At 55.9% G+C, this 16,216-nt stretch overlaps 1 protein-coding gene across 4 annotated transcripts in view; it reads right to left on the bottom strand.

Moving 5' to 3' along the window:
- The window catches only part of WIZ (WIZ zinc finger), a 58,274-nt gene that overhangs the window by 2,971 nt on the left and 39,087 nt on the right, over positions 1-16,216 (bottom strand). For 2 of the 4 annotated variants that reach the window (XM_075025246.1, XM_075025247.1), the window contains exons 5-9: positions 15,774-16,139; positions 4,950-5,114; positions 3,789-4,292; positions 847-1,383; positions 60-590 (exon numbers count right to left, since the gene is read on the bottom strand). In XM_075025246.1, coding sequence (XP_074881347.1) covers positions 60-590; positions 847-1,383; positions 3,789-4,292; positions 4,950-5,114; positions 15,774-16,139 — 2,103 coding nt within the window. Of the gene's footprint in view, positions 1-59; positions 591-846; positions 1,384-3,788; positions 4,293-4,949; positions 5,115-6,363; positions 6,516-15,773; positions 16,140-16,216 lie in introns of those variants that run through there. The other 2 variants (XM_075025248.1, XM_075025249.1) reach the window with 2 other exon arrangements.

Genomic DNA, 16,216 nt, shown 5'->3' with positions numbered 1-16,216 from the left:
GGGCGGTGTCGGGGGGGGGTGTTACACCGCGTTTTTCCCTCCCCGCATCCCCCACTTACACGTGTGCGCAGGTTTGTCGTGCACGGACTTGGTTTTGAAGGGCAGCTCGGTCTGGATGTACGCCTTGTGCTTGACTTCGGCATGAGGACCCAACCGATCATCCTGTAATGGCCGCTTGGCAGACAACGGCGTCAGGAAACCGCCCTGGGGTTTGCTGGTGAGAGGCGACAACGAGATCTCCCGGTTCAAGGTGGAACTGCCGGGGCTGGGTTTCCCCGTCCGTCCGCCCAGGGGAGGCAGGGCCAAGCCCTGCAGGATTTTTCCAGGGGACTTGGGGTCCGTCCCTTCCTCCCCGATAGATTTAGGGGGTTCGATGCTGGAGGCGTGGGGTTCTTTCTTGATAACGCAGGGTTTGGATTTCTTCTTGAGGATCTCCCGGAGGGTGTCAATGGGCGAACCGTTGACTGACCACTCGGTCACCCCCATTTGTCGGAGGTGAGATCGAGCGTGGCTCGACAAACCTTTGCGGTTTTCGAAATATTCGCCGCAAAACTCGCAGCGGATGTCTCGCACCGGGTCGGCTCGGGAGGCTGCGGAGAGAGACGTGGGGTCGGGGCGGGGAGAAGGACCGTGCTTAACATCCCCCCTCTCCGCTCCTCCCCAGCCCCGGCGAGGGTTCCCCCAACACCACGGCCCACGGAAGGTGACGTGGGCTCCCCCAAAACACTGGAGAGAGCCCTCAGCCCCTCCTGAAGCGAGACAGACCCCCATGTCCCTGTCCCCGAGGGAAGGCGGGCCCACTTGGCCCCACAGCCTGAGCGGGGAAGGTGACAGCCGTTCACTTACAGAGGTTCAAGGGAGACATCTCCTCCCGCGGGGACCAGGCTCGGTCGGACGGGTGAGGTTCTCCGTGGAGTCCTCCCGACATCATCTCCCGCTTGATTTCCACCCTCAGTTGATCTTGTTTGAGTTTCTTCTGCAAGGAGGGAGGAGAAAGGCCTGGAAACATCTTCCGGGCGGTGGGAGGTGGGGACGAGGTAGGAGATTGCCCCATGGGGCTGCCGGGTTGCTGGACCTTCTTGGGGAGGGTGGGGATGTGAATCTCTCCGGGACCGCGCGGCTCCAAGGATCCCATGCTGCCCAAGAGGGTCTTGGTCATGGCTTTTTGCCCGGGACCGGCAGGATTCGAGGCGCTGCTCCGCGGTTGGGTTCTCCGTTTGAGGATCTCCCGTAGCGTGTCGATGGGCGAACCATTGACGTACCACTCGGTCACCCCCATTTGCCGGAGGTGGGATCGAGCGTGGCTTGACAAACCTTTGCGGTTTTCGAAGTATTCGCCGCAAAACTCGCAGCGGATATCTCGCACCGGCTCCGACCCCGAGGCTGCGGAGAGAGAGAGAGAGAGGGGAGGGGAGGAGAGAGAGAGAGAAGAAAGACCAGCGTGGCTCAATGGACAGACAGGACAAACAGACGCAGCTCACAGCGGCAAAACCAGTCCCTGCCCAAAATCAGAAGCAGGCTCGAACACATTGGGGTACCGCAGGAAAACGCAACGGCCGGGGGTTGTGAGGAGCTAGGGGGCTTCCCGGTGGGGCCGACGGAAAAGCTGTGGCCCAGAGTGCTGGAATAACACAGACACTTGTGTCCCTTCCCTGCTCGCGTCCAGAGGAAGCGGCAAGTCTCACTCACGCCGCAGCATCCAAGCCCAGCCGCTTCGGGGAGGAGGAAGGGCTCTGGATGAAGACACCACGGGGCCGGTGGCACCGGGATGAACACCGTGTGCCTAAACCAAGTGCATCCCTGCTAATCCCGGTGCTGGACGCTCAGCCCTCGAGCAGGGGCATCTCCTGCCTCCAGGAAGTGCCGATTCCCAGCACACTGATGAAGAGGAGGAGGAAGACGAAGCTGGAAGAGTTTTTACCACCAAAACCAAGCTGCACCCCGAGCCACACGATATCCTGGAGGAGAAACGTTAACTTCCCTGGTCCCTGTCTGCCCTCCGGCTGCGGAGGGGAAGGGAGAAACCACCGGTGCTGCGTCAGGACAGGGAAATCAAGGTAGATCCCTGCCTGGAACTGGGGAAAAAACATGCCAGTGGCTTAAACCTGCACAGCAAGGGAGACTTGAGCAGGATAATTTCAGGTGCAGGGGAGACTGGCGCAGGCAGAACTTGTCCAGCTGCTCCCGGGCACCGTGCTGCTGTCTCTACCAGTGGAAATTGCTCACCAGGGAGGCCAGGGTGGTAATTTCTAACCAAAGTCAGAATTTTGGGCGCCGCTGAAGTGATACCAAGGGGCCTACAGAGACGGAGCAGAGGCATCGCGGCAGCCAAAGCCCTGCTCACCACACAGACCGGCCCCGGCCAAGAGCCAGCACAGCCACAGTTTCAGTTTCTTGGCCAGCGGAGGGGAAGGAGGGAGAAGATCGGCTGATTCCTTGTGCCATGACTAGGGATCTATCAGCCGCTGCAGCCTGCAGCATGCTGGAGACTTTGCTCATGCCAAGCTGAGCAGCCAGACCAGAGTTCGTCTGCTTCTACGGCTTCATTAGCTGGCAGCCCTAACAAAGAGGAATTACAGCACTGGCTACAAGACAGGCATAAAGTGCTTTTTTGTTGCTGCTCCAAGTCTTTAAAGGGCTGCGAGGAAAAGCCGGGGCCAAACTCTGCATCTTCTATCACCGGCGGAGGAGCAGCACCCAGAGAGTGTCTCTGCTCCAGCAAACCCACAGGTGCATCCTCCAGCTACAGAGTCTCTCCCGCCACCGACCAGTATCCAACTCTGCCATCCTAGAGCTTTTCAGCTTATGAAAAGCGAGACGGTAGCCAGGATGGAGTAATTTTATAGCCCTATGACTCCAAGAAACCTGGCAGGGTTAGGAAATCCCCAGCCGTGGGAATTTTGAAGGATATCAGGTCTTAAAGCCACTCCTGCAACGAGGGAAGGAGTGGACACAGCAACCATTAGGACGCTGTCTTCCGCCTTATTGCATCAAACAACCCCCAAACACACCCATGATTCCCACCGGGGAAGATGAAGTGACTTTTGGTGCTGCCAGCAGTGGGACAGGCTCGTCGGGCAACCCCAGTAACAAGGACAAAGAACTAACGAGCCAGAGAAGCCAAACAGCCCTCTGAGCTGTTGATGAAGACGTTCCCAGCAGGACACGGTGCTTTGGGCGAAGGAGGCAAGAGCCAGCTGCTGCCGGGAAAACCATTTTGGTCCCAAGGTGTCAGAATAAGTCACCAATGGAGCTTGGGGACAAAGAGGGACACGGCAGCACCAGGGCTGCGGTCCCAAGAGCCGCGGCAGTGCCTCTCCGAGCGCATCTGATGCTGGAAATGGCAGTGGGGAACGAGCTGACGCTAGCCAAACCCACCACGCTCCGTTGGGAAGAGGGAGCTGGCTGTGCCAGATCGAGCCGCAGCACAGGAGGGTGCTCCACACCAGCCAAACCACAGCCCGGCAGAACCGAAAGAGGTGAGAGAAGCAAGGGAGGGAGATGTGAAGAGCTCAGAGGGCGGAAAGCCAGTAGTTTTCCTGAAATCCCAACGGGAATCCCCGTTTGCCCACTCAAGAAAGACCGTCCCCTCCAACGGTTGCAACCAGGCGGCCCGTATCTCCTCAGCACGGCCATTACCAAACACCAGCTCCTCCACCAAGCTCTGCGCCCTCCCAACTGCTGAGGGATGCCTAGCTTGGCAGAAACAGGATGGGAGAAGCCGGGGATTTCCCCTGCCCTCAGCTGAATGGGAAACATGGAAAACAAAAAAACCAAGAGACACTCACTTAAATTGAGGGGACCTTCCTCATCCGCCTGCGGCCACTGTGCTTTCGGGGAGCTCTGCAGAGGGCTCAGCGAGAGCTTGGAGCTCTTCTCCTCCGGGTTTTTTGGAGACGGGGACCCCGAAAGAGCAGGCGGCACCTTCTTAAGGATGGGGGATCCTGGCTGCGAGAGATTTTTTGAGAAGCCGGGAGGGGATTTGATGGCTTTATTAACGGGACCATCTGGTGGGCGATCGCCGGCCTTGCCGAGCGCCAGGAGCGTGGGTCTAGGGGAACCGGTGGTGGCGTCTTTGGGGGAACCAGATTTTTTGCCGAGGGTGGGAGACATGGGGCTGCCGTCGGGTTTGCCTTTTTGCTTCATCAGTTCATAAAGCAAATCGATGGGAGCCCCGCTGCTCTCCGATTCGGCTACGCCGAGTTGCCGTAGGTGAGAACGGGCATGGCTGGATAAGCCTTTGCGGGTTTCGAAGCAGGCGCCGCACACTTCGCACGTCGTAAGGTTCTGGGCTAAAAAGAGAAAGAAGGAGAGAGAAAAAAGAAAATCAGAGCACGGCTGTGGCAGGATGCATGAGGAGCAGCATCTGGCCATGCTCCCAAGGGATTTTTAACACCCCCAACCCTAATTTTGAACGTCAAGATGCTCCGTGCATCCCTGCGCAGGCAGGAATAAAGCGGGGAAGAGCGAGCAGAGCCGCAGGAGAACGAGGATCGCTGCTCTAGCATGGAAGGAAGCTGTTTTTCCCACTCGAGGATGTTTTCCAGAGTGTTTTTGGAAGCCTTCCCTGCAAACTGGTGAGCCACAGGCAGGCTCCAAAGCCCAGTCAGCGAGGGAGAGGGATTTCAAAGCGATCATTCTAGGGGAACGTCGTTAACTAGGAGATGAAGGACTGATTGAGGTGGTTTAAGGAGGACAGGGAGTGCAAGTCAGTCCTGGTAACCTTTGGAAAGCTGCTGGTGCCAGGGAAAGAAAAGCAATGTAAACCAGCGATACCAGAGTACAACATGACCACCTTCTTATAATTAGAGGATTAATTAAGCAAAAGGACCTAAAAATCCTCCTGGATTCGTTTAAACAAATGTCTGCCAGGCTCCCCATTCTCTCCTCGCAGCAAAACCCCAGCACTCGGCTGCTGGAAACTATGAGAAGCCGGGCAAAATACTCACTTTTGGAGTCCTGAGGCTCTGGTTTGCTCCCAGGCGGCTCAGGAGACAGTTTGGTCCCTATCCTGGTGGGGGGTTGATCCAGCTGCCCAGCAGGAGCACTTTTTTTCGGGAGAGGGGGTGAACCCACCTCCATGGCCACCAGTTCTTCCTCTTCCGGAGCCAGGACTGCCAAGAGAAAAAGATCGTCAGCCCCCGAGAGCAGATAACGAGAACGAGGGAGGTCAGCATGAGGAGGTGGCTTCATGATGCGAAGGTTTAGGCTGCTCCGGAGAATGGGAGAGAAGGGGGCTCTGCATGGGGCTGGTGGGTAATTTTAGAGGGGGACACCCATCCCGGTGGCAGGTAACATGGTGCTGGGATGGCGGTGACCTGCCAGAGAGATTTGGGGGTGCTTGGGGGGGAGGATGGTGGCATTTCCCTGCAGGAGGGGAGATAGCAGCAGCTCCCTCATAGGGGACAGTGGCAGCTCTCTTGGGGGGGGACACACAGACAAAGGTGGCAGCTCCCTGGGGTGGGTGGGGGGACAACACAGGGACATAAATGTGGCATCTCTTTGCAGTAGGATGGATGGATGGTGACAGCTCCCTGCGGGAAGTGGGGGGATGGATCATGGCAGCTCCCTGTGGGGAAGTGGACACCGATGGTGGCAGCTCCTTGCTGGGGGGGGAACGGGACATGAAGGTGACAGCTCCCTGCTGGGGGGGTGGGACACGAAGGCAACAGCTCCCTACTGGGGGGTGGGACATGAAGGTGACACCTCCCTGCGGGGGTGAGGACAGGGATGGTGCCACCTCCCTACAGGGAGGAGGGGGGGAGGGGGGGCGGCGTTGGCAGCCCTGCCTGGGCCCGGGGGCGGGCTGGGGGCTTCCTCGGGCTCACCGGGCATCGCTTCCCACCCCGGGCTGGTCCCTAAAGCATGGCCGGGATTTACATCCCCCCCCCCCCCACCGGATCGTGTCGTGTGTCCCGTCTGTCACCCCCCGCAACCCTCCACCCCAGGGGGGCAAGGAGGAGGGGAAAAGCTCCCCCCCTCAACCTCATCCCCGTCCCGTCCCCCCCATCCCGTCCCCAGCGGTGACAGGAACCGGGCGCGTCCCGTTTTAAGCGGGACAGGCCGGATCCGGGGGGGGGGGGCCCCCGTGAGGGGACAAAGCGAGGCCGGGGTACGGACAAAGGAGGGCGGCGGCTCGGCGACAGCGCTTCTCGCCGGCTCTTCCTTCTCTTTCCCCTCCCTTTCCTCGTCAGAACCGGGCCCGGAACCGGCGGCGACCCCCGGGGTCGGGCCCGTGGGGGGGAAGAGGATGAGGATGGGGGTGGAAGGGGAAGGTGGGGGGGGGGTTGGAGTGGGGGGGTGGGCCGCGGGTGGGCCCGGGCGCGGGCGGGGCGGGGTCGGCGACGAAAAAAAGGAGCTCACCCGGCTCGGGCGCTGCCTCGGGCTCGGGTTCGCCGTCCCCACCCCGGTCCCGGTCCCGGGGTCGCGGCGCCGCCGCCGCTTTTGTCACTTTGGGCTGCGAGGAGGTGGAGGCCGCCATCTTGGCTCCGGCACATGCGGGGCGGCCGCCAGGCCGTTAGGCCGAGCGCCGAGCCGGCGCGCGCCCGCCCGCCAGGGCGAGCGGGCGAGCGCCGAGTTAAGGGAACAGAGAGAAAGCGGAGGGCGGGGGGGGGGGGCGGACGGGGACGGACCCGTCGCCGGGGCGGGAGGCCGAGCGCCGAGCAATCGGCACCCCGGCTGGCAGAGGCGTGCGGGGAGGTGGCGACAGGGAGGAAAGGGGAGCGCCGAGCGATCGAGCGGGGTGGGGTAGGAAGAGGGACTTCCATGGCGGGGTGCGAGGCCCAGGCCCAGGCCCAGGCCCAGGCCTGGGCTCCGCTTAGCAGACGAGGCCCCGGGGGGCCAGGTTCAGCTCAGCCCCGGGATCAATGTGCCCCGGGGCTCAGCTCTCACCCTGGCCCCACGAGTCCTCCATGGGGCCTGAGCTCGGGGTACGGGACGAGGCCCAGCACCCCGGGTCCATGTCCTTCCATGGCTCCCCTCACACCTCCAGGCCCTCTCTCAACCTGCCCCTCACTTAACGGGGCTGTCCCCATCCCAACAGTCCCGTACCCAGAGGACGGGACCACCCGGACACCTACCGAGATGGGAAAGGCCACCCAAAGCCTTCTCTGTCCCATTCTCACCCCCACCACTGCAGCCCCAGGGGTTTCTATTCCAAGCCACTTCAATAAAAAGCAAAAGAGAAGCAATCTGTTGTCCAGAGGAGGGATACAGGGACATCGGCTGTCTCCTAAAGCACTGCCACCTCTCCTTAAAGCAGGGGGTACAAATAGCACCTGAGGACAGATTCACAGCCAAGGGCACAGAGGCAACGGCAGCAAAGTCTCGCCGAAAGCCCTGTTCCTAAACGGAGTGACAAGACCTACCAGAACTGGCTGAGAACTCCGGGTTTTCAACAAGAGCTATTCCAAAATTACAGCGGGTGTTGAGAGAGAGCAAGCCCTGCGAAGGGAGACACGGCCATGCACTGAGGCAAAGAGCAGCAATGAGTCCTATCAGAAAAGGGAAATGCTGCAGCAGCGCAGCGTGAAGACAAGGAGAAGGGAACGTGGTGGAAACATGTAGGAAACCAAAATCCACCCGGATTGGGAAACAAAATCCACCTGGATCGCAAAGGAACCGTAACAAGCGCAGACCGTTAACCTCAGCGGCGAGCAGCGAGGACCGATCCCCACAGGAATCATCCCCATCCACTCTGGGCATATCAGGGTGAGGAAGCTGGCTCTAACCGAAGGAGCTCACTGGTGAATAAAAGTTACTTACGGAGCCCAAAATAGAAATACAGAAAGACAGAGCGTGTAATCATTACCTTGGATGGCTTCTGCTCAGCTCCATCCTCCTCCTCACCTCCCTGGGGAAGGACAAGCACAGTCCCAGTGTGGCCACAAGCATTTCCTTACAGTTTGTGGGCTTACGAGTTGAAAACACACACTCAAAGCTGGCTGATTTGGTCCATAATTACCCCAAGAAAACCCATGTGCGATGGCAAACCGGCCTGCCATTCCCAGAGTGCGTAAACAAAACCGAACTAAGAAGAGGCAGTGGGGGAAAAGGAGACAGCCCACAAGAGCCACCGCTAAAACAAAACCAGACCCACACCAGACACTTCGTTTTTCAGCACGGGGAAGCTTTGGAGGTTCAAATTCCTGCTTACTTTTGCATCACAAGACAGCTTAAAAAGGGGTGGTAGTGGGTTAATCCATCTACCACCAGTTTCTGCGAGGTTAAAGAAGCCACAATGGGCAAATCCTGACATTTTCAGGGAGTTTTAAAGCCTGCAGCAGTAACTAGAGGTCCCCAGGGGCTTCAGTCTCCGTGCAGCGACAACACGGAGGGTCTCACCCTGGCAGCTTTCAGGTGCTGAGGTGACACGTGCTCACATCTGCAGGGTAGCACAGAGATTCGCGAATCCTCAAACACCCGTAAAACATCCTCATGCTAATTCTCAACAAACCACGCTCAGAAGAGGGGAGAGAAAAGCCCCTCGTAGCAGCTGACAACGCTGTCGCACCTGGCAAAAGGGCTCCAGTTGGATAACCTGCTGCTTTAACCCGGACTCAAGGGATGATCTGTGGAGCAGCCAGTGCTGCTTCCAAGCTGTGGAGCTCAGCTTTGCCCCGTGGTCTGAAAAAATAATTCCCCAAATGTGAGCCAAATCTTCCTGAAGAAGATCCAGCAAAGGCAACAAGGGGTACAGGCAACGCCAGGACAGGCAGGACTGCCTGATGGCTGGCTCGCTAACGGGCTCTGTCTGGGGTGAGGATGAAAGCATCTGTCTTTGCTGGCCAGCCTACAGCGTCCAGAGCTCTATACGAGCCGATTCCTTGCCAAGGGGGTTTTGCCAGCTCTCTGTCGCGCTTTTGAGCTATCAAATTGTTTTAAACACAGTACTTCCCCTCACTGGCTCTGCTGAGCAGGACAAGCTACTAATAAACTGCACCTAAAGTTCCTCTCTTCTTTCTCTACTGGAGCGGTAAGATATAAAACCTCTCCTTGGCTTAAAGGAACTGGAGAAAAACCAACATCAAGAGTAGGAGATCATGAGGAATCGCTGTGGCAGGCACAGGAGCTCACTGAAATTTAAAGGAGAAAGGGGAAATATAAGAAATAGATGCTGTTCCTTTCTCCGCTGATATCCAGCTGGGATGCGGATGTGGCCGTGAGGCTGGTTTTGAACCCACCGTGGTTGCAGCACCCATGGGTATCCCTGGGACATTCCAGCTCAGGGGCTCCCCCCCACCGCAACATTCCCTTCTCCAGCAGTTACAAGCCAGGGTCTCCCAAAAACATTAGGAAAGGGAAAGGGACAATTTCTATCCTTGGTTGCCAAGACCAAAATAGGTTATTGCGACCATCTGCCTTCGAGCAGCGTCCCCAGGGATCCTCACTCTATGATTACTGCACTGGAAGACCTGGCTGAGAGATTTCACGCTGTCTCCTGTGGCATAGATCAGCAGCAGTGAAAACAGAGCTCAAATTCAGGCTAAAAACCAACGTCCAGCCTCCCTGCGGTGCTGCCTACCATCAGAAATCTTCAGAGACCAGGAGAAGAGACAGTATCAAGGGCAACAGCCCGTGTTATCCCCGTGCAGGGGAAGGAGGGAAGGGAAGCAGGAGGCCAACGTGAGCTTTTCAATAACCTGGAACTCAAGAAAGGAATCAAAGACGGTGGAAAGTAGGTCAGGCTGCGGGTGAGCACAGAACGAGTACACAGGGAGGAAAATCAGAGAGGCCGACACAAAAGGAGAGCGTGACCCAAGAACCGTAACACGAGGAGGGTCCTCAGGGCACATTAACCCAGCAGAGAGGTGGTGGTACCTCCAACCCTCTCCAAACTCGAAGGGACACGGCTCTGAGCAACGTGACCTGGCTTTGAAGTTGGCCTTGCTGGCAACCAGGGTCAGGTACGGACCTCCAGAAGGTTTTGCTAACCTCCGTTCATCTGCGATTAACGCAGCCGCCACGAGACGCGCAGGCGTGCTCCTCCACAGAAAGGAGGACAAAAGGCCACATCCACAAAGCATCTCAATTCCTTCGCGGAGGGCAACCACAATTAACCAGAGGAAGCAAAGGTCGGAATGGAAATTGGAGCTGCTGCTGAGCTGCACCAAGCTCCTCATTCTCAAGTCAAAGTGTCGAGGAAGAAATGAGGCTCGAAAAAACCCATAAAATCTACAATAAATGTCCTCTTCCAGCCCTACTTGTGCTGGTGGAAGGGCCTTCCCCTTCTGATCTCCTCCAGCCTCTCCACAGCCCCTTGTGCTGAGGCTTGGGCTGTGGTTGTCCCCACCCCAGGCACCACAAAGTCACAGCCTCCTTCTGGCCCTGGCCATGCTGGCTCGCACATCCTGGATAAAAAGAGGGGGGGGGAGGAATCAAAGCAGCTATGGGGTCTCTGCCCACTTATATCTCTGAGCAGACCACACCAGGTTTCCCCCTGAACAGCCCTGAAAATCAATTCTGGAGCCCCTGACGCTCACACCCTGTCCCTTTTTCCCTTGTCCGCTGAAAGGAGAGCTCTGTTCTCCACGTGTCCTGGAGTGTAGCTCTGCAGGGAGGGATCTCGGGGTCTCGGTTGATGGGAAGTTCAATGGGAGTCAGCCGTGTGCCCTCATGGCAAAGAGGGCCACCCATATCCTGGGGTGCATTAGGCACAGTATAGCAAACTGGTCGAAAGATGTGGTTGTCCCACGTCTTGGTGTGACCTCACCTTGAGCCCTGTGGGCACTTTGGGGCTCCACAGTCTGAGAAGGACATAAAAGTATTAGAACATGTCCAAAGGAGAGCAACAGAGACGGTGAAAGGAGTAGAGGGTTTGTGAGGAGCGGCTGGGGACACCAAGGTTGGTCAGCTTAGAGAAGAGGAGACTGAGGGGTGGCCTCGTTGATGCCTACAACTTCCTCGTGATGGGGGGAAGAAAAGGAGGTGCTGATCTCTTCTCTTGGGTGTCTGGTAGAAGGACACAAGGGAACAGCTTAAAGCTGCATCAAGGGAAGTTCAGATTGGCCATTAGGAAAGGAAGTTCTTCACAGAGGGGGTGGTCGAGCACTGGAACAAGCTCCCCAGGGATGAGGTCGTGGGCCCCGAGCCTGCTGGTCTTCCAGAAGCATTTGAGAACACTCTTAGATACACGGTTTAACTTCTAGATTGCCCTGCATGGAGTCGGGAATTGGGTTTGATGATCCTTGTGGTCCCTTCCAAGCCAGGAAATGCTAAGAATGTTTCTGAATATTATGCTCTACAGAGGGAGAAGACACTCTTCAGCCAAGGCAGGACCTTGGATATGGTAGGGGCAAGCCCCACTTCTGAGTCCTCATCTAGGGGCTCAACACAAGCAAGCAGCAGACAGAGCAGTTGGGAAATCATTCCCTGAGCCCATGCCATTCAACTGATGCTCTCCCCCTCCTAAAAACCCACGCTACATCGGAGGCATTCCAGAAGGAAAGACTGCGTGGGGTGGAAGGTCAACCAGCAAATGCACGTTTGCTCCTCTTCCTGGATGAAACGTCACTATTGCTGCAGGGGAGCAGATTGAGAAGAGAAATCTAGGTCTAGCAGAAGACCTTGCAGTTTGGGACAGTAAGAGAGACTACAGGGAATTAAATTCGAGGGGAAAAAACGGGAAAGAACAGAGGATGATGGTGCCAACCCTGCGAAGCAGTTCAGGGGACAGAGCAAGGTGAGGCAGGCTACAAGGAAGGAGAACTGCAAGCTGTTTTGAGGAGGATGCAATTGCCTAACACTTCCCAACGCCTGCCAAGAAGCGCCACGTGTTCTCCGAGGTGGCTGCCAATAGGTTCGGAGCCAAGAGATACACAAACAGCCTCGCTAACGAGCCAAGCCAGGCTTTAAGGAGGCGGTTGCAGCAGCAGGACACACCTTTCCCCGTCACAACATACAGGGAAAGCCACTGCTGAGTGCAGGGACCTGCCTGGAGAAGCCACCAACTCCCCAGGGACAGCTGGGGACAGCTCAGGAGCCAGCATTTCCACAGAAAAGGGGGGGGGGGGGGGGAAGAAAGAAAAAAAAAGTTTTCAGACTTCTAAGCTGTTCAAAACCAAACCACAATGAATGTTGCAACCCCCACTATGTCACAGCCTGTCCTGGGATGGGCAGGAGCTGGGATAACCCTCCTGCTCTCCGCAGCACTGCAGCCGAGACGCCTCCGATGCTGAGCACGGCACTTCAGGGAGGGTTCAGACATATCGGGGAGGGAATCACAAGCGATCAAGGGTCTAAAATCATACAAAAAGGGGAGATCGAAAGATCTGGGTCTACAGAAGAGCATAAACTGTTGTCTTGGCTTATTTTGAGTAAAATGAACAGCAATGGACTTAGATACTAAAAATACCAAAGACCCCATCAGCTTTCTAAGGGTGAGAGCTGGTGACAGCAGCGTGGGTGCCAAGGGCGGTGCTGGAGTCTCCATCAGAGCCTGGAGCAGCCAAGTTCAGGCTGGTTTAAGTACCATGGACTTGCCTGGAAGCAGCGGGAGGGAACAGGTAACCTCTGAGATTCCCCTGGTATCTCAAAACATCCTGTTTTTGCCACACACGCTCCCATCTAAACAACCAGCGCAGCCAAGTTCAAGTTCTCGCCGCAGACCCAAACACCTACTTCCTCCCTTTGACTTTTAGTTTTGCTTAAAGAGGTTTTGTTTTTGTTTTTAAACACGCAGCCAAGAGTACGAGACCAGCAAGAGAGTGAGTGTGTGTTAAACCCACAGACCTTTCCCAATGCCGCTCTTCATTTCTTCTTCACGTCCCACCTGCGAGCAGCTCCGGGAAGGGAGACTTCACCCCAAGAGGACCGAGATGCTCAGGTCTTGTGGTGATTTGGTTACAAGCCCAAAAACAGAGAGCACCACCATGCTCATCGAATCAATCTCCCGGCACCCAGAGCTGAATCCTCCACCTTCATTTCCCACTGCAGCCTCGTTAGAAACCACGAACCGCAGCCAGCGCAGAAAACGGTTCACGAAACGTTCCACGAAAAGGGGATTTCTCCCTGCCCGCCCCCGCGACGGAAGGTTTCAGTTAAGGGTCTACCGATATTCTTAGCTCTTAACAGCTCCAGAGGCATCTTGCAATGCTGACGGAGACCTTCTGGCAGTTCACGCGTCTGGAAGTGGAGAGGAAGGAAGCAGGAAGCTGTCTGCGGAGAGCTGCCTGCAGATGCTGAGCTGTGACATCGTCCCGGAGCATGAATAGCATCGCTGCTCCCACGGCATGGGGCTGCCGGCACCGCGACACAGAGCCACCGGCTGAGACGCTGCCAGGTCTGGTGCGGTGCCACCACCGACTGTTCACAAGATCCTCCTGCCACTATAACTTGCTAACAGCCTTTATCTCGTTTATGTTGCTTAAAACCCTCTGTAAGTTACAGAATTGGCATAAAACACAAGCAGAGGATGTTAACACTAAGCAGGTGCCCTTAAGGCAGCTCCTTGCTCCAGCCTGTGGGAGCAGCAGCCGAGGATTTAGCACGGCCGCAAAGACCCATGCAGAAGCAGGCAGGTCACTCGAGCTCTCGCACATCTCATGAGTGATTTGAAGAGACATGGGGACAAGTGGGCTTAAAAAAAACAACGGCTAAAATCCTCCCGGCTGCAGATTCAGCATCCCCCAATCTCCAAACCCACTTCACTGTTTGCTCAGCTGCTTCCCCGCAGCCGTACCCAGAGCAAGAGTTAAATAAATATTGCAACGCAATGGGCACCGCTTCGTTCTTAAATCAGTTGCAACAGATACTTTCAGCATGAAGCCAGGGCGCCCTGAAAGCGTTGTTTTGGGCTGGAAGGAAAACAAGGAGGGTTTTGATTCATGGCAAGTCGTCTCCATGAGCTTGGGAGCGTAACTAAGAGACTTCAGGCTTGGATTTAAATACAAAAGCTGTCCACCGATTGCTATCTCCATGTGATCCGCTGTGCATGCTTTGGTTACACAACAGGTTGCTGGGCCGGGGATTTTTAAGCTTTCCAAATTTACCCATTTTCTTGGCATTGTCCCCCAAAGACATGACTCGTAACGGAATACAGAGCAGGCAAGTTTAAATCCAGGAGTGCTGCTGAAGGGGGTGATTGAGCTCTTGCTCTTGTGCAGGTCACACTCACCCTCCGCTCATCCCACGTGTCCATCCTCAGCCTTATCTGGGTTTAAATACAACGCTGAAGCAGACGGAAATCAAGCTTTCATTCAATTCAAAGGACAATTCCTGACCCGGTTTCTCCCACCAAGCACCCACCAGCATTTCAAGGCAACTGGAGATGGGCACAGCAAGGAGCAGAAGAAGTTCCCAGCCCCGGGCCAACATCACATGCCGAAAAAAACTTGACTGACGTTGCCCGAACCGATAAGCAAGATCGTATTTCAAGACATGACCCATTTTTTTTTTTTTTCTAAAACTTCACACTGGGGACATTTGATATTAGATTTGCTGTGTTAAGAACTGCATTAACCTCTTCTCTGATGAGCGGTTGTTACCGAAGGGTGGCCACACTCTTTCTTCACTGAGATACTTTCCACCCTTCTTAACTACAAAATACCCAAGCCCTAGTTTTTAAAACAGCGGTGCTATCTCTAACGGCTTGTGCCAGTGAAATCTGGGCACCAGGAGACGTAAAAATTGCCGAGCGATAGTCACAGTCAGCAGGAGCATCCAGCCACTGGCAGCAGAAACCCAGCTGCGCCCTCCAAAACGCCTCTCATTGGCATCAACCACCACCCCAGGCTGGTAGCTATTCATCCTCCAAGGTCTGCCATGCCAAGAAAAAAAGAGTTTGGGTTTGTTCGTATTTTAATTTGTGTTCGTTCCTTCCAAAGAGCGTCCCAGGCATGTGGAACAGTCTGGAGAGCCAGGATTACAGGCTCTTTGATATTTCAATTAAAGACAGATAGCTTCTCGCTGCAGGGCTGCATCTAACATAGGATTAGGCTGAGCAGAACCTAACGAAAAGCTGCTTCAGGGACTTCAAGATGCTTCCAAGTAGCGCCAGGTGTCTGTAGGTGGTTGTTTTTCCTAATGCATGAGCGAGTTTTTAGTCTTTGGCAGAATGGTACGTTGCCAAGTTTTTGGGGCAAATTCAGTTTTTTTGGAGCCTTGCAAAAGAAACTCAGAAGCTGTTTGGGACGGGCTCTGCTCTGGAATAGATAATCCTGTTTGAATAGTTTGGAGCTCCTCTGATGGAGGGCAACGAGCTCATACCCAAATCCATTTGGCAAGGACCCTTTACACTTCCCAGCACAGTAACATACCACTTATGGAAAAAAAGCAGCTGAGGGGTGAACACAGCTCCCCAAGCCAGAGGTCGCATCCTGCCTTCTGCGTGGCCAAGCACTGCCAGGCCGGACCGGTACCAGCGACCACGCTCTTCTCCTTCCCTCCAGCCACTCTCTGCCCCATGATTTGCGAAGCTTTAGGCGTTTCCCCTATGGAAACCTCATTCCTACACACGACACTTTCCAACAAAGCCCAAACATCCAAAGCACGGCTCCCTAGTGGGATGCAACCCCCCTCACCCCACCCCTCAAGAGACCGTACCACCTGAGTCTTTCATCTGCCAGCATCTCCATCCACCTGCCCTAAACCAGCACCAGATTTCACAAGACCCAGAGCATCAGCGATGGAGCTGGATAAACCAACACCAGGTTAGGCCGATTAAACCCTTCCCTGTAAATACCCCTCCTCCAGCAAGGCTCTGTTCAGCAGGATGCGATGATTTGGGGCTATCAAAAGGGTTTCTGACTTCCACAGGGCATTTGCGGAACACTTACCATCTCTGTAGGACTGCAGGGACTCATCTCCCCAGGACGGGGGGAACGGGGACAGAGGAGACCGTGGAATGCTGCACTCGGACATGGGTGTCATGCTCTTGCGAGGCACGAAGCCATGAGCTTCCCTCTCTCGGCTCGGGGACGAGGGCTCCGCTCCCATCGCCGCTTGCAGCATCGGATGCTCCGATGAGTTGGCCAACAGCTCCTTGAGGATGTTAATGGGTGAGATGGTGAGCTCCCAGTTGGTAATACCAAAGTCTCTCAGGTGGGCTCTGGCATGGCTGGAGAGACCCGCTCGCGTGTCGAAACCGGCTCCGCAGAATTCGCATCGCATCAGGCTGAAAGTACTCGGGTCAAAGTTTGCAACTGCGGAAAGAAGGACAGACAGTCAGCGATGCCGCTAAAACCCCTGGCTCAGGCCCCCGGGGGGGGGGGGGGGGGGG

Source organism: Buteo buteo, chromosome 4 (genome assembly GCF_964188355.1).
Source record: "Buteo buteo chromosome 4, bButBut1.hap1.1, whole genome shotgun sequence".
NCBI lineage: Eukaryota > Metazoa > Chordata > Aves > Accipitriformes > Accipitridae > Buteo > Buteo buteo.
The sequence above is the reverse complement of the archived record's forward strand: the minus strand, read 5'-3'. Positions and strand labels throughout refer to the sequence as shown.